Raw genomic sequence first — 25072 nt, 5'->3', positions numbered from 1 at the left:
CACTGAAAGCCAAGGGAAGATAAAAAGAAAAATAAAAAGGCTTCAGTAATTACTTAGCACTGATATTTGAATAGTGGAGAAACAATGTGTACTTAGCTTAGAAGAAGCTTCCATATCCCTGATTAAATAACCTGAAGCTTAAAAAATCCTCAACAATAAGTCCCCAAATTATGAAATATAATATTACTTTATACTCTAGCTCATTCTTTTCATGTTACAGGATAAATAGCAGTAACAACTGTGTTTTTATAACATAGATGTTCTTCAAATAAATACTAGCAAGAGGGAAATCATAGCAAGGGAAGAAAAAGTAAGAAGGGCAGGAAAGGGGGAAAAAAGAAGAAAAATTATTTTTCCACCCTACCACTAACCTAGAGACCTACAGAGCAATATAAACATGGGATATGAAATGTTTATGGGAAATGCAAGGAAATGAAGGGAGGCAATTTCTTTTCTAAATCCATGAAATTCACCACAATAATCTGTATGGACTCACATTCATCTCTGCAGACTTCTACTACTTCAAAATAGCACAATATTTCCTAAAAGGAGAATTACCCAAGCTACTCATGAAAGGCCAGAGAATTCAGAGGCCTCACAAGCCTATTGTTCACAGTAACAGCTAGAGGAACTTGGAAAGTACAGCTAAAGATTTAAATAGCACATGAGAATCCTTGCCAAAACTTCCTATCAGCTTACTGCCTCCCACTCCTTTCTCCTGCTGCTATCTTTACATCTGCACTGGGTTTACAGATGATCATTCCACAGATGATTAAAAATGACTTTGAGATTAGATACCACCAGCAGCATGATCAAAACATCTGATCTGATGTTTTTGGCCCAACAAAGGCTCTACCAGCAAGAGCTGTTCTAATCTCTTTACCTCGCTCAAGGGATTAGTTAATTAGTTAATTAACAAATCTGGTGGTGGAATAGTAATGGCAAAGAACTATTTCAAACTGCTTATTGGACGTGATCTCATGATGTTGGGATGGTTGTGGCTGTAAGGTGGCATTACATCATTCCCATTCCCCCTCAGTGCTGACACTGGGGCTTTGGGTACATGTTAGGCAGACAGCACCTGCCTCACTAGAATTCAGACATGTAAGTCATTACTAGTTCAGCACCCTGACATACCAATCAGGGAAGCCACAGCTCAGCTAAGAATTAGCTTTTACTTTTTTGTCTAGAGCATCCATATCTGACTCAGAGGAGGACCAGGTAGCACAATCACAAAAAGAAGTTCAAGTCTTGTCTCTGCTGCAGGTTCTCCATTCACTACCACTTGCAGAACCATTTCAGTAAACCATAACTCAGTCATATTAGAGCAGGTACACCAGCAGAGAGGTCACTGACCCACAATTGGAAAGAAGCAGCGAACTCAGAGTCACATGCACACTCACATTATCTGACCATCTAAACTAAACCCCCATGCCCATTTCCTAGAAGTAAAAACTGTACCCACAAACTCTTGGAGGCATCCAAATACATTTTGGCTTCTGATACCAATTTTCTCGGTAGTCAATCTGCAAACAACACAGCCCAAAATCAGGGATCCTCATCACACCCTGCTCACCATTTCCTCCCTCTATTCCTCAGAGGTCAGGTTGTGCTTTATAATTTTTCAGACTTTAACCCTCACAAAGGCCCAAGCACGGTGTCACCATTAATCTCTGCCTATCCAATGAAGGAAGCATTTCTTGTATGACCCTCCATAACTACTTGTATGTCTGCAGGTGACACACTGGGCACCATTTCATTGCTACAGTCTGACTTCAGAGCTGCCTGGATGGCTGCCACCCTGCCAGACAGCAATAGCCAGAAAACATGAAGTACACACAGCAACTTCACATGAAGTCAAAGTACGCAAACCAAAACAGCAGAAAGCAAACTTGTGAGCTTGGTTGTATTTGTGGCAATACAAATGGCATTATATTAACTAGAGAGAACTTTTTCCCCAGCATTTGCCCAGCAGTAAGAGCCATTCTGGTTTTATGGACATGGAAAGACCACTGCTAGTTCCCTGTGCAGAGTCCTTCAGTATGAGATATGGAAATCAAGTCCCTTGACTTCTCTTACTATTAGATGTATCTCAGCTATTCTCTTACTTTAGATGTACTTCAAGTGAGTTATTAACTGCAAGTACTACAATCTGACACTGCAAATACCAGACAACACCTAAAACCAGGTTAAAATCTGGTGTCTGGAAACTGGTGGTTATGTTGTGTCTGCATAGCTGGATGCAATTTTTTTTAAAGCTGTAACTGATGTGATCACTGCTATCAACAAAACAGACTCATCAACTCTACAAGCTTTGATAACCATGAAAGAACAAGTTCGTAAATTAATTTCCCTACCCCTGTACTGTCCTCTGAGTATGAGCAAATCATGATATCACTGAACTAAGAAAGGTTATCTAAAAAAATTTCTTGTGTTTTGTAAAGCGACATGAGAAACTGAACACACTTCCTTGCAAATACTCCCTCCTGTTAATTTTAAAATCCATCAAAATTATCTCCTTGGTACTGCAAAGAGAAGAGGGATTTCCTTCATGCTCTGTGCCAAAGCAAGAGGTAAAAAGCCCACATAGCCCTGGGCGCTCATGAATTGCCATCACCAGAGGTTCATTGATAATCTTTGGCTTGGATATTATGGTTAGTTTTAATGTTTCATAACCATATCCTCTTTGATCTGCAAGGCAGTTCCAGAGGCAGTTCTGTGCTTGAGTATAGGAACACCCACTGCTTCCACAGATTAAGAGAGAACTGATTTCCATTACTTATTCAAAATAAAAAATAAATACTTCTAGCAATATAGTTGAAGGCATTGTTATATTATCAGTCATTGAAATAAAATTTTGTCATCAACTGACAACATGAACTCTCTCAACAACAACAACAACAACTCGTTTTCTGCTGGACTCTAGAAATTGAACTCTAATTAGGGACAGACAAACAAAGCTATTGGTTTAGCATTTTTGCACAAAACTAACTTCACCAAGACAAATATTTGTTTTGGTATGGTGGATTTTTTTTTTGTTGTTGTTGGTTGGTTGGTTTAGGTTGTTTGATTGATTGTTTTCAGAGAGAAATCAAGGAGACATCAGATTTGGTGTTACTAAGTCACTCATCATCTGTGCAATCACTGTAGTTATGCACGTGGATTTTTAACTGCAAGCATCTCTACTCTGGCTTTAAAAACAAAAATGATTCATCAAACATCATTTAAAAGCCCTGAATAGTTCCACAGGGAGTGAAATGTTCTTCATGTTTACCTGCAGCTTTGTGTCTCATGTTTTTATTACCCCCTTTCAACTAAGATACAAATTGTCACCACTTTTTGTCTTGTGCTTGGGGCACTCAAAATTTCCCCCTTGCTGGTTTGTCACTAAAAACATAACTGAACTCCTGTCGCTGGCTTTCCTTCCATGGAGAGATTTTTCTGAATTCTGTAAAATTAATCTGGAATTGTCCTACAACTTTTAAAGTTACTGAGGAACCTAGGCAGACCAACAGACAAGGACAACACACTTACGTAAACCTCCTCTCCCCTGGAGTCCTAAAATTCCAGACCTTGTTCTCCTATAATGTTATGGCTGCAGCATTTCAAGGTTCACTCAGTGCCAGTGGCTACCCCTTGCTGCCTGCTCCTCAGAGGAGAAACACTTCTTTGTTCCGAGGAAGAAACTCCATGCTAAAGCAGCACCATGCAGACCTGACCTTCTGAAACATTTGCTCTGTTTTCTGACCAAGTCTTAGGAGTGCAACACCCCTGAGACAGGCCATGGAGATAGACCACACTGAGCTTTTTGGTTTCATTTCTATTCAACTTCGACGAAGCTCAGGACTGCTGCTGCTTCCTCAGCTCTGAACAAGAGCAGCCTGTAAAGAACACTGTTAAAGAACACATGTCCAGCCAACAATGAAGCAGCTCTGACTGGTCCCATCTGTAGGGGCAGGTTTTCCTTATCCCTCCACCCCATTTTTAGTGAAATTCCCCAGTTCCAGTGCCATTAAGTGCCGTTTCAAAACAGCATTAGGCACACTCAAGCCCATCCAAACAAAAAAAAAAAAAAAAAGAAAAAAAAAAAGTACTGCCGTGATTTACAATGCATCAGGCAGCGACTCGTGTAACTGGCTCCCCTGAGAGCTCTTTTGAAGTGTGCATGAGTCAACAGACTGACAGCAAAGCACAATATGCCATCACCAGGCATTCACGGGCAGCCTCACTGCTTCTTCTGCTGCACATCTCATTCTCCTGTCTCCAGTATATCTCTTATATCTCCCTCTGGCTCTGTCAAAGCAAGTTACACTTTATTAATTTGCTGGTCAGGTCCTTTCATATTGCAGAAATTAATGAAAAGTGTAGCATCTTTGAATGCTAGCAGAACTACAAGCTATAGCACCTTTCCTCACAGAAGTCCACAGAAGTTTTTCCATAAATCTGAGTTAGGCTTCAAAACACCAAAGACCATCTAAACCCTGACTGTGGCTACTTGAATAGTACCGAGTCCTCCATTTGTTCACAGTCCCAGGTGGTCTTTTGTTTATCTATCTTCACCAACACCTCCTTGCCTCACTGCTGCTGCCTTACACCACACCTGACACTGGGCCACCAACAAGTCTAACCTTACTTGTACTGAATTTTACACTTTTGAAGGATAATGGGCATTTCTGACAGGGACATTGTATTTCTGAAGTAGCAGTTAATAAAATGTTTAGCCACTTAACAGAAGGTGTTATTGCTGAAAATAATCATCATCATGACTTCTTAGCAGTGGTCACGTGTAACATGGTGGTACATGGACAAGAAAGTCTAAATTTGGCTTGAGAGTGAAAAGTAGTGTGGCTATATTAGTGTGGTGTTTCACCAACACTAAGCCTCACATCTTGCCAGTTAGTGAAGCGGGAATGCCACAATGACAAGATCATACTGTTACCAGTGCTCAGAGTTAATTTAGCGTGGCATGTGTCACTTGGACAGGACTTAAATTTTGGCCACTCTACAGAGAACTTTTACAGAGGCTTATCATTTCCCAGCAGACATGGCAGACCAGAGTGATCATTTCTGCTAGGCATTCCATTCATTAAGCCTTCCAAAAATAATACTATTGTCACCAAATCTGCAGACTAGTATCTTCCATCTGGACATGCATTATTATCATTATTAGCATAGTAAGACAACAAAGAACATAAAATAACTAACAGCATTATGTGCATATTTACACATTCACAGGTGTATGCAAACAGTGCTTAATGTCCTCTGCTTTGTATTTTCTTCAAAGATTTACACCAAGAGTGAAGCCTGCTAGAGGTTACTATATTGTGCTTATATATATATATATTCAGAGGCAGATACATATTTGTTAGCTCAGAACATGCCCATATATATAGAACAGAATATCAGTCTGAAGTGCTGTGTATATAAAGGCAGCAAAGAATATTAGATAAATGCATTCCATGTTATTATTCTTTTAGTTTGGTAGGATCAGTTATAATTTTTTCATATCAAGACTATATATAAATTAATGGTGTTACTATGAAATAAAGCAAGAAACAGCACAGCAGTATAAGAAAGTTTTCAGCTTAACAGCAGTTTTCTCTCAGTATTTAATCTCTATGGCACACAACAAGCTTTAAAGTTTAGCATTTAAAAAAATACTGAGTAAGAAAGTCATTGAACACTCTTATTCAGAATGCATAATAGCTGTTAGAGTTTTAATCTTTATTAAACGTAAGCTATTCCACTTGTAAACACCAAACAATTTGAGAAATCGCATTTTGGCAGATGACACTACCACCAGATTAATTACCAAGCAAAGAGTACTATCACTTACATAATGTGACAGCGATAATCCTTATCTCTGCCTCTCTCAAATATGTGGTTTGTGTTTAAGATCAGATAAAAAAACAGTTTAAAGCAGGGAAACTAAAAAAAATGCTCAGGGCACATGGCTCCTGTTACCCACACGACAATCACTCACAGATGGGCATTTCTCCATTTTAGCATGACTTAGGCACGTTATGACTACACTGACTAGGTAGGTACAGGTTAACAATTTGACAGTACACAGCTAAACAGTGCTTTGTGCCCACTGTAGTTTACTGTAGGCATACATGATTTATCTCAACCAGGCAGCAGGTTTTTTCTAGTGAAATGGGAGTGAACACACTCACTGCCATAATATCGCTTAGCTTTCAGCCAACAAGTCAAAAATATGTACGGTGTTTTTGAAACTTGAAACATTTTCGTTTCACATTTAAGGCTAAAAAGTTCTGTCTTCGAAGGGGAAGTTAGTCAGTCTTAAACTAGCATGATTTAAGAATACAAATGCTAGCCAGAACCTAGCTGCATGCAGCTTTCCTAGATTTTGTGGCTGCAGGCACACTTACAAAGGTCTGGAATAGATGCCACAGGTAAGACAATTAGCACCTTGCAAAGTTGCAAACAGAAAGATTGAAAGGCATTCGAACCTGCGGTGGCCTTTAGTTACATTTCTCGGGATTAACCAGTTAATCAAACAGGTCCACACTTGAGGTTTATCTCTGAACAGCTCAAGTCAGGTAAATCATAAGACTGTAAGCATTCAGGTGATTCAATTCCAGCTCCTCAGGGGCAAATAAACCTACTCTGACTGATCACATTTTGCTACACTTCATGACGAGCATAGAGGTCGAGTAGGTATAAGAGATTCTAATATCTGCTGTAGTAGGATGGTAGCTCTTACTACACCTCTTTACTGCAATGGAAGGAGGAAAAACAATTTTTAGTGTCTTAATAGTTACCATACACAGAGAAGAAAGCTCCATGCAGACTCAAAATGTCAGTACCACCAAAAACCAGCACTGCCCAAACCTTCTTTGCCTGCAAACCTTCAGGACTGGGCTTTTAAAATTAAGCACTGACACCTCACTTATTTTCCCGAGTACAAAAAGTATGGAGGGTGAGAGAGCAGAAGCCCGCATCCAATTGAGGTGATCCACTCCGAAAAAACAACAAAACCGTGATGAAATTACTTGTTAGACTGTCTCTCTCTCTCATTGCCTCATGATATTCACTCTTGGATGGGCCACACGCAGGTTTAGTGATCTTCCTTGGTGCCCTAAATCATAACTGCAGGCAGGCACTCAGTCCTAAATCATCTCAACTTGCATTTGCCTGAAGGAGACTAAAGCCTCAGGCTACGGCTAGGATTTTATAGAAAGGTAGCCAACACCCAGTAACTGTCACTTGAAAAACTTTACACAACTTCGGCAGGGAAAGGTTGTCTTTAGTCATCATTTGATGACTTTTCACCCAGCTGAAATGATCAGCTCACTACTATCACTTGCAAGACAGACACAGTAACTCCTTGTTCTACATATTTGCTCCTTTAGGCTGAGCCTCTCAAGCAGGCACTAATCTTTTCAATGCACAGAAATGCTCAGTAAATTATAATGTTAACAAGTTTGCTTATATATTCCATGAAAAAGCCGTCCCATAAGGCTGTAAATTTGACAGGTCACTCAGAACTTCCTTAACATGTCCATAATACTGCAAGAATATTCTGTTTGCACATAAAATCACAGAATGGTTTGGGTTGGAAGGAACTTCGGATATCATCTAGTTTCAACCCCCTCTGCCAAGCACAGGCACAACTTTCACTAAGCCAGATTGCTCAATGCCCCATCTAGCCTGGCTTTGAACACTTCCAGGGATGGGGCATCCACAGCTTCTCTGGGCAACCTGTTCCATGTCTCACCACAGGCACACTGAAGGGCTTCTTCCTAATACCTAATCTAAAGTTGCTCTTTTTTTCAGTTGAAAGCCACTCCCCCTTGTCCTATCACTACAAGCCCTTGTAAAAAGTCAATCTCCAACTCTGCAGTCACATTAATTTTAAATTGTGTAACCCTGAAGATTAATAGAACAGTAACAGCAGCAAAAACAATCAAGCAGATGGAAAACCTACAGACATACAAATCAGACAGCTTTGAAAACAAAGCTCTCAGAATATATTCAGAGCAGGTACAGCACAGACAGCAGTGGCAGCTTTTCTAAATTCAGTACACACTGTTTAACAGTGGCCTGTCATAAAATTCTACTGGTTTCTAATTAGTCTGTATCCTTTTCAATCTTTGTTGAACATGAAGTTATATATCTGAACAGTTTTTTTCTGTACTATTATACCTCATAAATAACACTCACATTTATATTCTGCTAAAAAGGCACAGAAATTCTGCAGTGCCAGAAGGCACTCTTATTTCCTACATAAACCTTTCACCCTAGTGACAGGAAAAGGTGACTGTGTGTCTTCAGCAAAAACTTGATATTTCCTTAAGTATTGAGATGTGATACCATTTCTTCCTTAGTTCACAGGCATAACAAATATTCCAAGTTAGGTTTTTCCTCTAAAGTAGTGATGTAATTTATTCTTCTACCAGGTAATATTTTGTGCATATTTCATTCACTACCATTACATTTTTTTGTCCTTCTGGAAGTCAAATTTAACCTTGTCTTGTAAGGACAGAAATAACTTCAGAGACAATGTTCCTGAAATACACTTCTTAAAAAACAAAACAAACTTCAAATGTAGACTCAACCATGCAAATATTTGGCTAACCATAATGTTATTTCCTTTAGAGTAGACTACACCAAACCGAATGTAAGTGCTTAGATATAGCTATTATTCTTATAAAAGAATTATTTAATTCAAAATTAATATTCTATCCTGAAAAATAAAAACAGCTGCCAAGTGCAGATAACTCTTAGGCTTTGTTTTTGTTGCTTTATACAGTGATTTTTATACAGTTAGACATAGCTTGCTGATGCACGGCCCTAAGTGTAGATTGTCCAACTAAATACTAGACTGTCTAAGTCAGCTAAGCAAGGTCACTCTTGTTTTGGGTGTCTTGCAGTAAACCTCCTGCCTTGTTCTCCTTCAGTATGCACTACCAGTCTGTGGTAAAAGCAAGTTAGGAATCCCACAATTGAAACAAAACAAAAAAACCTTAAAAACACTTTTTTTTTTAGTCAGCCGTACCTGATTTACCTGCTTGACTTCTTACAGATAAGCAAGACCCGATTACATAAATTGCATCCAGAGTGTCAAATTTCAGGAAAGAGAGATCTGTTTCCTCTCATGCCCCAAGTTCTTGAGCTAAGCTGAGACTGTCAACAATCGTGCCATTTGTCATGCTGATCTTGTTATACTCACTCTTGTTATACTACAAAAGAAAACAGAGCCAGAGCACCCCCTCTTAGAGAGGAGGACAAAACAGTTATGAGATGCCTGTGGTAGACAGAAATTGTAATTTCTGCATCACTGAAAGGAATACATGAGGTCTGTTCCTGTGCTTTTAAGTTAAAACCTGAAAGGGAAGACTCTAACTCCAAGCAAGATTAAACCTACAATTCACTATTTTTTTTAATCTTTAATTTTACACAGGGGTTTGTCTTCAAACTGTGGAAACAAAACTGCATTTACATTAACGCAAGTTTCACAAACCACTCCCCAGAGGAAGCTACACAGATTTTAGTCTTAGAATAGAAGTAATTACACCACTTAAGAAGTTTCTGCACTGTCTTATAATTGTAACTAACACCACTGAATATACTTAACTTGTCTCTACAGTAAGAATAACATTCTATTTCCATATTCTTAGGCACTAAACAAAGACATAAGGTAGGACCATGTGCAGATGAGGGAGCAAAGGGCTGGCACAGGGAATAGCTGAAGGAGGCCCCAGAGAGAGACCAGCACTACATCCTGCCAGAGCAGCCATTGCTCCTCTTTGCCAGTAAATGTCTGAAAACCCCAGCGGCAAGCACAGATCACTCCAGCAGCTGATCCTCATCAGGAATCCTAAGGACCACCCCTCACCTTGAGTCCAGCCTAGAGTCCTTGCTGAGAACCAAAAGCTGCAAACATGATGCTGCAGCAGTCAGGAATCAGTATGATTTTATGTAAAGAACTCCTGAGGTTTTTGCACTTGTTTGATCTTTGATAACCACAAGAATGCACACAGAAAACAAGTGAAAAGCATGTTCAGGTTGCTGAGTCTATTATGCAGAAGTTCTGAAATCTCAGAATTGTCTTCATGACTTAGATTTACCCTTTCTGCCCTTGCACAAAGGTAGCAAAGTGAGCTCTAATTGTGAGAGCACAGCTGGTTGACATAATTTATTCAGATTTCAGAAAGGTTTTTGACAGTGTTCCATGCTACTGGAGAAACTAAGATACTGCTAGGGGAAAAAGGCAAACAAGTATCATGGATGAATATTTGGTTGGAGTAAGTGAATCAAAACTGAGATTAAATTCTACATTTTTTTTTATTGTGACAAAAGGTTGACAGCAAGGTACTTCTGCATCCTCTACTCAGCTCAGTGTTTTTTAATATAATAACTCTGACCAGTGAGAGAGAGAGAGAGAGACAGGGGCAGGTAAAGAACAGTGATGGAGTCTGCAGATATCAAAAACGTATTTGGGGAAAGGGAGATTTGTGAATATGTTAAGTGTGACTTCTGTCACATGAGTGACAATGCAGTGACAAAAGATTCAGTACTGATATGAGTAAGAAATCATGCAGAAGAGAAACTTCATACAAGCCATACAACCTCCAAAGCCCCATGCTCAGTATGTAACAGCAGCCAAAGATAAAGCCTAACATGCTGGATTACGTACAATGATAGATCAGAAAGTAAGTAATATCAAATACATATATATTCTAATTGGAGGCATAACCTTGCTTGAAATACTGCAAGCAGCATAAGTCACCTTTACTGGAAAAACCAAGCACTGTAGGATTAAATACACTTGGGAGAAAAACAGACAATGAGCAAAAGTTCGGAGTAATTCTCATATGAAAATTCTATCATATGAAATTTTCTATCAAAAGACAGTCATGTGGAAAGATATAAAATAATGAATGGTACCAAAACAGGAATTTTTGTGGTTTTTTTTTTTCTCTCAAAGCACAAGAAGTAAGAAAAAAAAAAAAAAGCAATGCATTTTTCTGTAATTCACAACTCAACATGCTTCTCTGCCACTCAAATGCCATTACAGAATTTTAGTGCTATGAAGATATTAAACTTTTATACCAGTGTAAAGACTAAACAGCTGGGTCAGTAATAAACCCTGAAGCTCTATTAAACTATACCTCCAGTGCTTGTATTGAACTATTAAATATTTGGATGGGACATTTTTGGGGGAATATTGCCTCATCCCATCTGCCTTGTGTAGCCTCTGCTTTCCTCTCATACACTGAAACTACTCAATGTCACGGGCTAAAAAAGGTGAAGGTTAGCTGTGACCTACAGTAGCAATTCCTGTTTTCCTATGGACAGATTTGTTCACCTGTTGCATTGCTTTACTCTTACTGCCATAGGTACGACCAGCTTAAATTTGTGCTACTTAATTCTGTTCTGACTACAATCTCATAAATTTTATCACAAATATTTCAACAACATCTAAGTGTCAATGGATTTCTTTTCATAACAACCTTGTGGGGGGGAGGGGGTAAAATGCTATCCGGTTAATAAATGGGAAACTGGAATAAAACGACCAAGATAACAAATGTCCACAAGCCTGATGTGCCTAGGTCCTGATTTCCCAAAGTACTTCCTTCAATAGTTTCTATGCCCAAAACATCGCCTTGGAGACTTCAGCAGTTAGGCAAACATAGTCCCAGCACCTCAAAGCAAAGCACTTGCAAAGCCAGAAACATACAATGACTTGTGCAAGGTATTTTGCACGCAGCAATGTGACAGGACAGAAACATGTGCACACCACCACTGAAAACTGATAAATCTATGACGCTGGACAATCATGGAGTAATTAAAAATCCAGCCCCTCCAGTTTAATTTCTCTCCCTTTTTAGAATCCAGTTTTACAAACACAGCATGTCTGTGGAGATGGGTCCAGACAGAGCTGAACTTGCTCCGACTAAACCAAGCTGTTCCAACCTGTTGGCACAGACATATCTTGATGCACGTGTACACCACTACCTACCCAAGGAGCTGCACAGATGCCAAAACTGCTCAGCGTGAAGCAGTTTGAACTGCTTGTGAGATACAACTCACAGTGCTGATGCAGCTCTAGCAGATTAAGTAACTAAAAACACAGCCTCACAAACACCTGAAGGAAAAAGAAAACCTGCAGAAAGTTACATACTGCCTTCCATACCATGAACTTCTGCTTACAAGCAGCAGCCAATACTAATATACGTGATCATCTTATAGGCCACCAGGTTATTTGCTACAGAACTATGTTGATTAATCCATTAGATTTGAGCTCAGGCAAATCATCTGTCCTCCTTTTAGCTACAGCCTTGTTTCAGGTGTGTTGAAGTTTTACCGGCAGAGAGAGCTGTGGGGGTTTTCCTCCACTGCATTACTTTTTTGCAAACTTTAACCCACTACCACCTGGAACACGTATCAGGAGTCTTTAAGTGGGAAAGGCAGCCAAAATTTGTGGACAAACCTGAGATACTGCACCAGGCAACAACTGCAACGTGAACTCCACAAACCCATTTCAGTCTTTCCCATAGGTCCCAGCTACAGATATAGCCCTCCATACTTGCATCCATGGAAGAACTTGTTTCAAAACAATGCCTTCCCATGCATTTTGTACCACAGGAGCTAGGAATGAACACCCACTGGTCCATGGCCTTCTCCTACTAGCTAAAAAGCTGCCACACAAAGTCGAAATTTATATTTTCCTAGAAAGGCTGCTTCTAAAGCTTTTGAAAATGAAAAAAAAAAAGTAACTTGAGTTCAGCGTGAAAGCAAAACTTTTTTCTCCTAAAGAAATGACCTTGTCAAAGAAGAAAAAACAAACCAATTTAAACAAACCTCTAAGAAAAAAAAAAGAAAAAAGAAAAAAAAAGAAATAAGAAAAAATAAGAAAAAAGAAAGAATAAAAGGAAGGAGCTAGTTTCACAGATTCCACAGATTTGCCTGCGGTACCAGGGACAATAAACAGGCGTGAGGCGGCTCTGGTGGCACGGAGAAAGGGAAATCTCTTCGACTCCTGGACGTGTCTTTTGTTAACTTCCCATAATTGCTTTTTTGGCATGACCATTGCCCGGACGCTCGGAACAAGCAGTTCGAAGAGCCAGCCCTCACAGCTGGGAAGCAGGGCTTTTCCACAACAAAAACAAAACAGCAAAAGCCAAAATAAAGCCATACGGCGGCGTGCGCGCACAGCCCCCGCCCCTGAGCCACCAGTCAGTCCCTCGGGGACACGGCTCGGGTGACAACACCGGCCCCGAGCGAGCCTCATCCTGCCGGGCTGGCACCGCACCGGGCGGCAGCACCGAGTGGCACTGGCACCCCCTGGACAAAGCCGGGGGCGACACGGCGGGAAAGCGGCGGGAAGGGCGGGCGGAGGGCGCTCGGTCGGCGGGCAATGGCCCGGATCGCGCTGCCGCCGGCGGGACCTCGGATCGCTCCGCACAAGCTCCCGCCTGGCGCGGCGCCGTCAGTCAGTCAGTCAGTCAGTCAGTGTGTCAGTCAGTCAGTCAGTGTGCCGTGCCTCGCTGACCTACAGCCGGACATGCCGCCCAGCAGCCGCCAGCACAAGGGTCACCCCCCATGCCGGAGCGAACCTCCGGCCCTGCAGAGCCGCCGACACCGAGTCCTTGGCTAAGTGACGTGACTCACCAGCTGCCCTCCCCCCTCACACATCCCCCGTTCGCCATACAACAGCTGTTTTATCTCCCGCTGTAATTACGCCACATAAAAATAGTTACAAGGTACTTGGGGAGGGCTTCCTGCTAAAACGCTGTTGCTTCCCTTGTGCAGCGAATGCGGATTTGCGCGGACTCCCGCGCCGCCGGGGGGGTGCAGGGTGGTGGGGAGGGAATGATCCCCGCTCTGCCGTAGGAATCCATTATTTCATCAGCCGTTCCAGGCGCCTGCTGCTCACCCCCCGCGCCCGCCCGGCCGGGAACAGCCCCGCACGTGCCGGTGCGGGAGTGACACGGACACGCTCCCGTGGAATAAGTGCACGCCTGCTCCGCGGCCAGGCGGCTTCCTTCCCTAACCTTCGCCCGTGGTGACACTTCAGACCGCGGCTGGGCGTTCAGCAGATTTTTTTTTTTTTTTTTTAAACCTGATTTTGTCAGGGGGGCGGCGAGGGGAGAGCCAGGACCCGCCGCCAAGGCCGCCTGTGCCCGGGGAGAGCTCTCCCCTTCGCCAGGGAAGCTGGAGCGAGATGCAGGCGGGTGTCACGTTTCCCATCCCGGAGGAAAAGAAACTGTTGCTGCTGCAGAGCGTGCTCGCCCGACAGCGATGAGTCAAGCTGTGAGACCTCTCTTTTACAGCTGCGATCATGTGCCGCAGCAAAACCTACCGGGCTGGGGAAGGGGGGAGTCGAGGGGAAGAAAAACAACCTTTTACGAACTGATGTAAAAATAACCGCAGAAACGGGGCTCGCCTTCCCCGCGGGGGTGGGTGGGGGTGTGTGTGGCCAGGCGGGGCTCCTTCGGCACCGCAGGGGATCGGGGGGAGCAGCCCCCGTCGACCGGGCCGTTCGGCAGTCGGGAGGGGGGCGCCGGTCTTTGGAGGGCTCCTTTCCTTCCCCTGCCGTACGCACTCTCCTTTCTTCTCTATTCACGCGAAGGAGTGGGTGGTTCGTCCGGCAGCAACAGGAGGAGGCTAGTCAAGGGCAGCTGTCAAAATCTCCCCCCCACCCCCGCCTCTTCCTTCTCCTCCTTCCAGTTTAATGATCAAACGTCTGCTTGGAAGAAAGGCGAGGGAGCGGGAGGCACGGAGAGCTCCCCCCGCCGCTGCTGTTGTGTGTGCATGAGCGAGCGGGTACAGGCGGACACCCCCCCGTTCCGGCCGGTCCCTCCCCTCCCGGGTGTTGAGGCTCTGTCAGACAGGAGGGGAGGGAGGAGAGAGGAGGAGGAGGAGGAGGCAGCCGCCGCCGCCGCGAGTGCCAGTGCAGCGCACGGTTACTCTCCCGTACTCACTGCGGGGAGGTGGGGGAGGGCGGGCGCTGTGTACCTTTCTCTCCCGTGCCTTTCCTCACTTTAACAGGCCGGGGCCAATCGCCAGCAGAAGGGAACAAAGGGAAGGGGGGAGGGAAGCCCACCCCGGCCGCACTAGAAAGCCCCCGGGGGAGGCAGAGCCCTGCGGCTCCCGCTGACAGCAGCGCGGCCGGTGACCGGGCGCCTGGCTCCGCGGCGGTGTTTCTTCTTTCTTCATCGACCTTCTCCTCCTCGCTGAGCTTAAAGGGGGAAAGCAGCGTCCGGCGAAGGGAGAGAAACTTGGGTCGGTGCTTGGGGTGTCCGACGATCGGCTCGGTCCTCGCGATCAAGATGAAAAGTAAAAAAGGTAGTTGTGACGGGGTGCCGGGACAAAGCGGGGTGCCCCGCGCCCCTAGCCGGGGTGGAAAGGGGAAGGGGGGCTGTCGCTAAGCCAGCCGGTGTCCCTTTGCCTTCTCGGCCTTTTGTCCCCCATGTCCCCCCCCCCCCGCCCCCTGGCCTGTATCCCGTGGAGGATTGCAGTGGATGCTCCGCTCCCAGACAAAACATGCGGGGCTGTTGTTTGGAGGCGGCCGCCTCTCTGCGCCGCTGGCTCCCTGTCAAAAACATGTCCAGCCGTTCGCCTCGTGTCCTCCGCCAACTTTTGTTCTCGCCCCCTCTGTGGAGTTTCTTCCCTCTGCCCTCCCGTAAAACACTTTTGAACGCTTTCCCGCACCGAGCCCCATCGTCCCCGCGAGGGACACGAGGGTGCGGGTGGTTTTCCCAACTTGGGGCGAGGGAAGCGGGGCCGTCCGGCAACTCTTTGTTCGCGGGGACGGCAGCGTGGGGCATGAGGCATGGGGGGGACATCGGCGGCAGGGTTTCAAACCCTTCCGCGCCCTCGACCGCCTTGTTTTGCTGAAAGTTGAAGCCTTTTCTATCCCTTTTATCACTTTAAACAGGGGGACGAAACACAAAGTACAAAAGTTTTGACGCAGGGTTAAAAGGAGGAAGACTTCCCTCTCCCCCCCCCCCTCCCCCGCCCCATAACCATAAGGCTGTTTGAGTTTTCTTTGTGTCCACTTCCAAAGAGACAAACTTAACAGTTAGAGGATCGTTACTCATCGCACTCGTGGTGCTTTAAGTGCCCTTAAATTAGCGCTTGGCCACAAAGACGCGGAACGTGCTTTCGGATCCAGCGCTCCTGCGCTTGGCTGGGAAGAAGTTCCTAGCAAAGCAGTGTCTGTTCAGTTGCGATTTGCCAGTCGGCGGTGTGGCTGAAGGGTGTTTTGCATTCAAAGACCATTAAATGCTCCGAAGTGGAGGGTTAGGAGGGGAGCAGTGCGCATGTTCAGTACTCCAGAGTTGTGCTGTTTTTCCCCCTACTATGCATTCCTGCGGCTCCGTAGTAAAGCAGCCGCTCATTGTTAGTACCCTTGGAGCAATTAATGCATATGTAGTTCGTGAAATCATTGGGCTGCTCGAGACATGGTGTGTACTAATATGGTTTGTAGCCCTCGTCAGAAGTTTTTTTTGGACATGCCGCTCGGCTAAGAGGAGCGCACACAAAGGGAGCTGAGCCACAAAGGCGAAGTTTAAAGAGCAGCAGGCAGGGTGGTGCTGAGGAGCGCAGCGTCCCGCGGGAGCGGAGTGGGGCTTGATCCCAGCTCAGCCCCCTGCGCCCAGAGACAGCGGCAGCGCTGGCTTTTAAATGTTTCTTAGGTAGGTCGAGATTCTTCACCCTGTTGGAAGCAGTTTGTGGTTTGTTTCCCCCCCCTCTTTTATAGTTTCGCTGAATTAATTTAGCCCAGTTATTTTTAGGACATTCCTATGCTGCCTCTTTGCACAGCAGTGGTGAGCTGGTTTCCTGTCTGCTGTTGCTTCCATTGTTCAGACTTCTCTCCCCGAGGGCAGCTGCTGGTTGGTGAAATACCAAACTCCCTGCACTTTCAACTGTTGTTCTTGCCACCCCCGAAATAAATGCGTGTGGAAAACGCTGACGTAGTTTCTAGGTATGCATGTGTAGGGCTTTGTATGTAAGAGTGTGTGTGCGTGTGTGTGTAAGCTCTGATTTGAGGATTGCAAATCCTGGGCTGAAACAATGGAAACAATGAAAGGTGACAGGCGGGAGGGAGAACTTTTGAGAGGGGCCATGGGCCTGGGGTTTGCGTGGCACAAATTAAAAGGTGAGGATACAAAGGCGGAAACTTTTAAAAAGATGTTAGGGCTAGGGTGCCTTTGTTTTAATAAAGGTTGGGCTTGTACTTATTTGTGACCTCCCGGCATTGGAAGCTCATTCAAGAAGTTTCAAAGAGTGACTTTGTTACAGATTTCTTGCTTGCACTCCTAGAAAAATCCCGTTTAGAGGAAAAAAAAAAGTATAGTACAGCCAAGTCTAGTTGCTTTACAAGTAATAGAGTGCAAGCTGTAAATTACAGAGGAAAACAAATAGGCTGGTTCCTCAATTATGAAACCTCATTCAGAGGAAAGAGGTGGTGTTTTTTTTCTTCTACTGTGGAAATTCCTTTCTGTATCCTTGTCGTTTTTTTTGCTACTTATGAATAATTTTAAATAATGTACTTTTGTTGTTGATTTTTAAATTTGCATTGCATTTTAGGCGGGTTTTTTGGTATGTGTGTTGAGTTTAAAATTTTTAAGCGTGTCATGCAGTGTTTTTGTTGATGGCTAGTTTTGGGTTTTTTTTTTTTTTTTTTAACTAGCAGACTGTGGATTTAAAGCACAGGACTTTTCTATGGATAGTTTAATTTACAAATAAGAACGTGGTAGCAGTCACACGGAACCTACTTGCCTTGTTAATTAGCTGATTTAGAACACAGTCTCGAAAAGGCACAGGCATGTGCTCAAGTTAATACATGTGAAGAATCTTACTGAACTTGGTTACAACAGGATCGGGGGCTTGGATAGGAACTGGTTCTGTTTATCAGCGCTCATAAAAAAATCTCACTGAAGAAATTCAGAGAGCCCTAAGGGGCGGGAGGTTTTCTTTAAGGTGATTTTTGTCCATCCCCTCTCTGGAGGGCAGAGATTGTTCCTTGCGGTATACTTTGTCCTCTTTTGAATAACAATTGGCTTCTGCCACTTCCTCTGTGAAGCTCTTCCTCGACACAATGGGATAGTTGTTTTTTTGTGGTGCCTTTTTTTCCCCTCATAGCCTAAATTTTTCGTTTGCTTAACTTCCATTTCATTTGCCTCAGCCTCTCTAAATACTTTGTCCTCCCCCTCAAAGTATTTCAGCATACCTTTTTAAGTGGCAGTGGTTTGTTTTGAAATCAGCTTTAGTCATCACTGTACTTTTACTCAAGTTGTTTCAAGCTGTTAACTAACGTTTGGGTGTTGAGCCCGGACTCCAGATCCTAGGTGTAATCTTCCCTGAGCTGATTACGGGGAGGACCTGTGAAGTCTTTAGGCTGTGATACAATGCAACAGTGCATTCAATCATGCATATGACTTCAGCTGGGAAGCCAGGAGGATAAAGTAATTTATAAAGAAGGGATGCTGATCATGTAGTCCTTAGATCATTAAGAGCATAGACTACTCTTTTAAGTGGTGATGAGGAAGTGAAGGAATGGGATTTTATGTTGTTTCTCAGACTTCTCTGCAAATGAACTTGTGCTGCTTTAATTTTAGTTCTGTAAAAACAAGGGTTTTTTTTGTTTGGATTAAATGTATTTAGGAGGAGACATAAAATAGCCTGGCCCTAGCCTGCTTTTAATACAAAATAAATTAGTAGGTCAGCTGGGGCTACTCATCGTGTCCACAGGCCTTTATTCTGGGTGTAAATAACAGTAAGCCAATGGTCCAGTCATGGAGCGTGGCCAGGACCCTTTTCAGCTGGGCCCTGTTAAAACAGGAAACCAGCAGCGAATAGGCTGATTACTAACAAGACAGAAAAACAAAGCTGGGTTGTAATCAGCAGGAATGCTTTAATGAAAACAGAGCCTTGACAGCCACAGTGTGGCTCCTGCTCTAGTAAAAAATATTAGCTGGGGTAGTGCGAGATTTCTAGCCATGACTTCCTGTTGCTGCTAGCTCTGTCCTGCGCCTGAGAGATCTGCCACGAGTTCAGAGAGCTGATCAGCTATTTAAATGAGCTCATTTAAATGAGCAGAAGTCTGTACTACACTGGGTTTCCTGCTTAACCAAAACCTGCTTTGTGTCACTAACTTACTGTGTCAATTAATATGACACACTCAGCCAGCAGGTCAAAGGGCTGGCTCTGCTGGTGACTCATTTCTTGCTAGGTAGGTTACGGTTAGTCAGATGACAACTTTTACTTTAGCAAAAATCTTATTTGGAAAGGGAGAAACGTTTTTATACTGCTGGCTTGCACACAGTATCTTATCACTTCTTTTTTTTTTCAGCTAAAGGAAAAGCAACAGGTCTAGGAGAGGTTTTGCTGTTAAATCAGTTTTCTGAAATTCGGAGAGATGGAGTCCATGGAGTCTTTTAGTTGTGTGGTAGATCCTGGAAAGGTCACTTCAGATTGTGTGGTGTGTACCTGGAGTACTTTTTGTTATGCCATGTACTTAGTGCTTGCAGACCATTAGACATCTAACTTTTTCATAGTAGTTTCTCCTTCCCTTTTGTTTCCAGCCCTTGCTGTTTGCCTCTCCCTCTTTTCCAAGGTCTTGCCTTGCTGCCTATTATATTTAAAAACAAACAAAAAACCCAGCCCTGTGAAGTGCTGCAACAGTTCTGGTTCCTGACAAACAAGAAAAGCACACTTCAAAATATTGTCTGAATAGCATGGGCTAGTTTTAGCTAGTTTTTAAATTCAATTTAAAAGGGCTGAGCTGCTTTGCAGAGCTGTCCTGTTGTCTCTGCAGGATCTTTGTTCCCAGAAGTGCTCCTCATGGCTCCAGGAGCCCATGGTGCAAGGCATGTTCTCAGGTCAGGTTGCAAGCATGACAGCACTTTCCATGAAGCTATGACAAAGTGGTTTGCTTGGAATCATTGTAAGGCAAACTTTTGACATACTTTCTACACGAATTAAGAAACTGTTTACATAATTCGGAGTTTTATCTTGTGTTGGTTTTTTAAACATTGTCCTATTGTTCCTATTCCATGACTGGATAATTTATGTAGCTAATCATCAGATGAAAAATTTGGTATGTCAGTTTGGTGTTTGTCAATTACATAAATCAGCAGTTGGGAGAATGAAAACAAGACCAAGTAAGTTACTGAAGTAACTATGCCAGACAGATTGTGCATTGATCATCCTGTTGGGAATGCTTGCATATCAAAACTGCATTTCAAATTGGACAACTTAAACTAAATTTAAGGATGTTGGAGCTATTCATAAATAGAGGAAGGAAAGATAATTTACTGTGTCAGCTTCGGCTGAAGTTTGGAAGAGTGAGGAAAGGTCCTTCTCTGTTTCTCTCCCTACTCTCCTCCCAAGTATTAATGAAAACTTGTTCATACATACCTTCTATCTTTCTTTGTGTGGTAGTGGGGGTTTTGGTGGCTGGCTCGTTGGTTTTTTTAAAGGGCATTACTTCCTTCTTGCTTCTCACTTCTGTAAGTGCCTTTACTTATGGATATAACATAGTTTTATATAGTTTAATATTGTCACAGGTTTACTTCTTGCTGTTTAGGGCTCACTTAATTTCCTTGAATAGAATTTTTTAATTATGGGTGATTTCGCACAGAAAATTTTACTTTTGACATTTAGTTGGCTTTACTACTAAGGTTTTTAGTTTTGGTGTTACAAGTGAGGAGATTTCTTCCATCAACCCCCCCCAGTCTAAGTTCAAAAGACAAAAAGATTAAGGGCTTGTTTTCCTTCTATAGTTTCTGAAACTGCTTCTGAAAGCCAGTGTGAGTTCACTTGAAATGAGTATTAATTTGTACTAGTTGAATGTGGGTAGTATCTTATTTGGAGTTGTATATGGTTTGTAAGATTCCTAAAATTTCTGGTGAGTTTAAAGCATGGTTTTCTTTGTGTTTTATGGAACTAGTGACTCTTGCATCCTACCAAAGGAGTAAAATTGTAGCCTTCCTAACTGTTGAATACTTGCTCGTTTGTTTGATTTACATTCCATAGCTTCATGTTACTAGTAGTGTGGTGTACATATATAAAGGGATAGTCAGATTGTGAAATCTGTTCCTTCCTTTGTGTTGGAGGGGGAAGGTATGCAGTTAACTGCTAAGTTTGGAGCCCTTATAGTAAGCATAGCACAGAACACACGTTTCCAGGGATAAAAATATGAGATGAAAACCACAAAGTTGAAAAAATAGTCAGGATAAAAACTGGTACCTCTTAACGATCATGGTTCTTTGATACAGAATACAATGAGAGTCCATTTCCTGATAAACTGGTGAACTCTGAGGCACTTGGTTCTTCCCTTCTTCTGCACTTTTTTTCTTCATAAGTGAAAATCTCCTTATGGGTGGTGAGAAACACAATTTTTCCCTTTATTTTTTTCTTCTTCCATTAACTTTTCTCAATAGATGTAATTATTCATTTGTAAACTCTACAACCTATCCCTCCCAAGAGACAAGCATCAGGATGTTAAGAAATAATTAAATAACCTATTACTTGAGTTGGGGTGTTTTAAGTTCTTCCTTGTTGACCTTTTGCTCAGCCACTGGCTAGTTATCCTTGAAAAAAAGTGCTGGATGCATACCACAACCAGCAAACTTGGACAATATTCTCATTCGATACAAACTATCTGATAACGTTCAGCAGATAAAAGGTTGCCAGGGGAACAAGAAAATGAAGGTTTGCAGAGAAGAATTCCTTTAGAAAGGGATCATCAGTGCTACTTTTTTGTTCAGCTGACAGAAGAGCTACAGCATGTCAAGTAAACGCTGCAGGAGGAATCTCCCGTGCAAGGGGCTGTAACAGTAAATACAGTTCATGTGATATAAAATGTCTGTGCCATACAGTGCTGGAGCCAAGCAGTTAACGGATTTAGGAGGCTGATTGTTCTTGTCTTACAATTGTAGGTGTAGTTGCAATATCAGGCAGTGAAACGGAGGATGATGACACTATGGATGTCCCACTGGATCTTTCCTCATCTGCTGGCTCAGGCAAACGGCGGAGACGTGGCAACCTGCCCAAGGAATCTGTGCAGATTCTTCGGGACTGGCTCTATGAGCACCGATACAATGCTTATCCTTCAGAGCAAGAAAAAGCGCTGTTATCCCGACAAACACACCTTTCCACACTACAGGTATTTAAAAAAGTAGTTCTGCCTTCTAAAGGAGGTGTTTTCTGTTTTAATTCACCTGTGTTCTAGTCACGGATACAAATGTTTACAGTGCATGTGAGATTTCCTTTTTTATTGCTACTCTCCTGCTGATGGCACTCATAAGGAGAGATAGAGACTGATTATGTGTTACGATGATCTTTGTTTATTGGGAATAAAATTATTTTTGTGGGAGAACAGACAGTCATGAATTGGAGCATGCATGCTAATTTTTTGCAGAATTGTGCCCCAAAAGACATAAAGTGTCTGTACAAGGTAATTTATTGTGAGAAGAAGGTATTTATTTGTCAACAGAGGCTTTATGGTGATAGATGTGCAGCTTAGCATATAACTCTTCACTTCTAAAATAGCAACTTGAGGCTCATTCCAGTAGAACATGGACATATATAATTATGTGTATGATCACTGCCATTAAAATCAGTGGAACAACCTATATGGGATGGAGCTACTCAGGGTTGTTAGTGCAGGTGTGGATGAGGCGTTTGTATGTTTATTTTGGATTCTCATCCTGGGATGCCACTGGCATCTCAGAGGTCCCTTGGATGCATCATTCTTATCTTCTGTGATCGTCTTGGGTCGAATAGCTTTTGCCCATTGCTGCATCCCATGTTGTGGGAAAGTGGGTGTATAAGAACTTGGGTTTGGTTTTGGGAGCTGCTAAATAGAGAGCACTCCTGTTGAGTCCTGGACTTAAATTTTCCATATTAATTCATTAGTGCAAAGTTCATAATTGGCCATAGACTAAAATTTTCTTAATGCAACATTATAAAGAAGACTTCCTTTATGTAGTAAAGAGAAAAAAGACGTTAAACTATAAACTATCCTGTATTGCCCAGGAAACTGGTTGATATTTAAACAAGGACAAACTTAAGTGAGGTAATTTATGTTATGTCTGTCGACACAGTCAGTTGAACAAGGAAAATCAGTAACTATTTGTGGGAGGAGTGGCTCTCTTCAGAGAGAAAAGGTTTTCCTGTTGTTAATTAACCTAAGCTAGGGAACAATAGCCAATAGGTTAATGTGTGTGCACAGAGTTAAAAGCTAAACCCCTAGTTTGGACTTCAGATGTCCCGGGGCTTTCTGTAACAGAAGCAGGGAGTTGGTAGCACCGGGACAAGGGAAGGGCCTTTGCCCAGCATGTCAGAACTTGTCAGTAGGTCTCTATTTTGTTGTGCAGTGAAGGAAACTGCTTGGAGGGATTCATTAATCTAACTGTCCGCTCTAGTGGCACATAGTTGGGAATGAATGAAGGTAGAAATTAAGATGTCATTATATTCCCAGGTCTGCAACTGGTTTATCAATGCACGCCGCAGGCTGTTACCTGACATGCTGAGGAAGGATGGCAAAGACCCAAATCAGTTCACTATCTCGCGGCGAGGGACCAAGCTTCCCGAGGGCGGCCTGGTGGAGTCTGCCATCAGCACAAAGAACTACATTCCCCTGCTGGATGAGACTGCCTTCCTTCCCGCCGCTGCGCCTCTCGGCAAAACTGTGTCCTCTTCCAAGCCGGCTTCCCCGGGATCGGTCCTGGCTCGGCCGTCGGTGATTTGCCACACGACTGTGACTGCGTTGAAAGATGCCCCTTTCCACTTTTGCCAGCCGGCTGATGTAGGCCAGACCACGGACCTGCAGCAGCCCCCGGCTGGCGGCTTCACAGATAGCCCCCTCTCCTGCCACGAGGACGCATCCAAACTGGGACCTGGTGCAAACACACAGAGTGGGCTCTTCAACACTCCTCCTCCAACACCACCAGACCTTAACCAGGATTTTAGTGGATTTCAGCTTCTGGTGGATGTTGCACTCAAAAGGGCGGCAGAGATGGAGTTGCAGGCAAAACTTATGGCCTAAATCCCCTTCCTTCTCTTTCCCCGTTTTGTTTTACCAGGCAGGGATCTAACAGCAGTGTGGTTATTGCAACCCACACGATATCAAAAGACTTCACTGCGTTATTATTATTTTTTTTATTAATCTTATTTGCACAAGGGGATTGCTGAAATGAAGCTTCCTGTCACTGAGATGGTCTTCAGTGGAATACGGTCATTCCAAGAATTACGAACTTAAAGCTACTGTAGAAAGAAAGGATTGTGTGTTTTGTTGGGATTTTTTTAATGTTTTCTTTGTAGATTTTTCATAATGTGAGATGTTTCCCAAGATCATGTGATTTGTTTTGTTTCTTTCAGACTGTGCAATATCTAGTAATGATATAGAGTCTTCTTATCATTCCCATGTGGAACGGAATATACCGACACGCTGTCTAAATTTTCAATTTTTTTAACAATACAAACTTTGGATGATCATGCTTTTTTTCCCATAATATAATAAAATATTTTCTTTAAAAGTGATGCATACAGAGTATTTTGTTGAATACAACCTTTGCAGAAAACATGAATTACCCTTGAAACAAATGGAAGTGAGAAATATTTTTGAGCTCATACTGACATTGTTTGGCTCAGAGAGCCATAAACCAAACTAGCAGTTGTTGTTAATCAGATGTTCAAAAGAATGCTGAAAAGTGGGCCAGAAGTACCTGATTGTGTTCTCCCAGGTTGAAATTTTTTTAAGAGGTCAAAGGGAACTATGTAGGCAATTCTGACTAAATTTCAGAGGGAAACCTTGGGCCCCTCTAAGAGTTGCAGCTCTTGGTTCCTTGAAATATTTTAGGGCTGGGAAATGTGATGGCTCATGGGGAAGATCTGAAGATAAAAGGAAGAGGCCAGAAGAGGGGCTGAGACAAGTGTTCTTTGCAGATCTTTGTGATGCAGCTCCTAGACATGACTGGTGACAAATTCTGATAGGGGAGGGCAAGGGCTTCTAGCCTTACTTGGACTAGCAATGAGAAGGTTTTTACTCAGTAATTCTAGTAGACTGAAATAAAGTAGGCTGTATTGC

General features: G+C 43.1%; 1 protein-coding gene across 2 annotated transcripts; it reads left to right on the top strand.

Annotated features, from left to right (window-relative positions):
- Positions 1 to 14850: 14850 nt before the first annotated feature.
- On the top strand, positions 14851 to 24521 carry TGIF1 (TGFB induced factor homeobox 1). 2 transcript variants are annotated; one of them, XM_036378812.2, is made up of 3 exons: positions 14851 to 15318; positions 21921 to 22147; positions 23465 to 24521. In XM_036378812.2, exons 1-3 carry the CDS (start codon positions 15303 to 15305, stop codon positions 24029 to 24031), a joined length of 810 nt encoding a protein of 269 aa, XP_036234705.1. In that variant the 5' UTR covers positions 14851 to 15302; the 3' UTR covers positions 24032 to 24521. The 2 variants fall into 2 exon arrangements, with proteins under 2 accessions (XP_036234705.1, XP_036234706.1); XM_036378813.2 differs by lacking the exon at positions 14851 to 15318 and adding an exon at positions 16149 to 17134.
- The last annotated feature ends 551 nt before the right edge of the window (positions 24522 to 25072 follow it).

The sequence above is a fragment of the Molothrus ater genome, chromosome 1 (genome assembly GCF_012460135.2).
Source record: "Molothrus ater isolate BHLD 08-10-18 breed brown headed cowbird chromosome 1, BPBGC_Mater_1.1, whole genome shotgun sequence".
Lineage (NCBI taxonomy): Eukaryota > Metazoa > Chordata > Aves > Passeriformes > Icteridae > Molothrus > Molothrus ater.
This window is presented reverse-complemented; position numbering and strand designations above follow the sequence as displayed.

Bases quoted from the DNA above. Each gene is read 5' to 3' on its own strand.
- TGIF1 (XM_036378813.2), top strand. From the start codon at position 17,050: ATGGAAACAATGAAAGGTGACAGGCGGGAGGGAGAACTTTTGAGAGGG. The intron at 17,135-21,920 runs GTGAGGATACAA...TTACAATTGTAG, and splicing joins TGCGTGGCACAAATTAAAAG to GTGTAGTTGCAATATCAGGC. The intron at 22,148-23,464 runs GTATTTAAAAAA...TTATATTCCCAG, and splicing joins CACACCTTTCCACACTACAG to GTCTGCAACTGGTTTATCAA.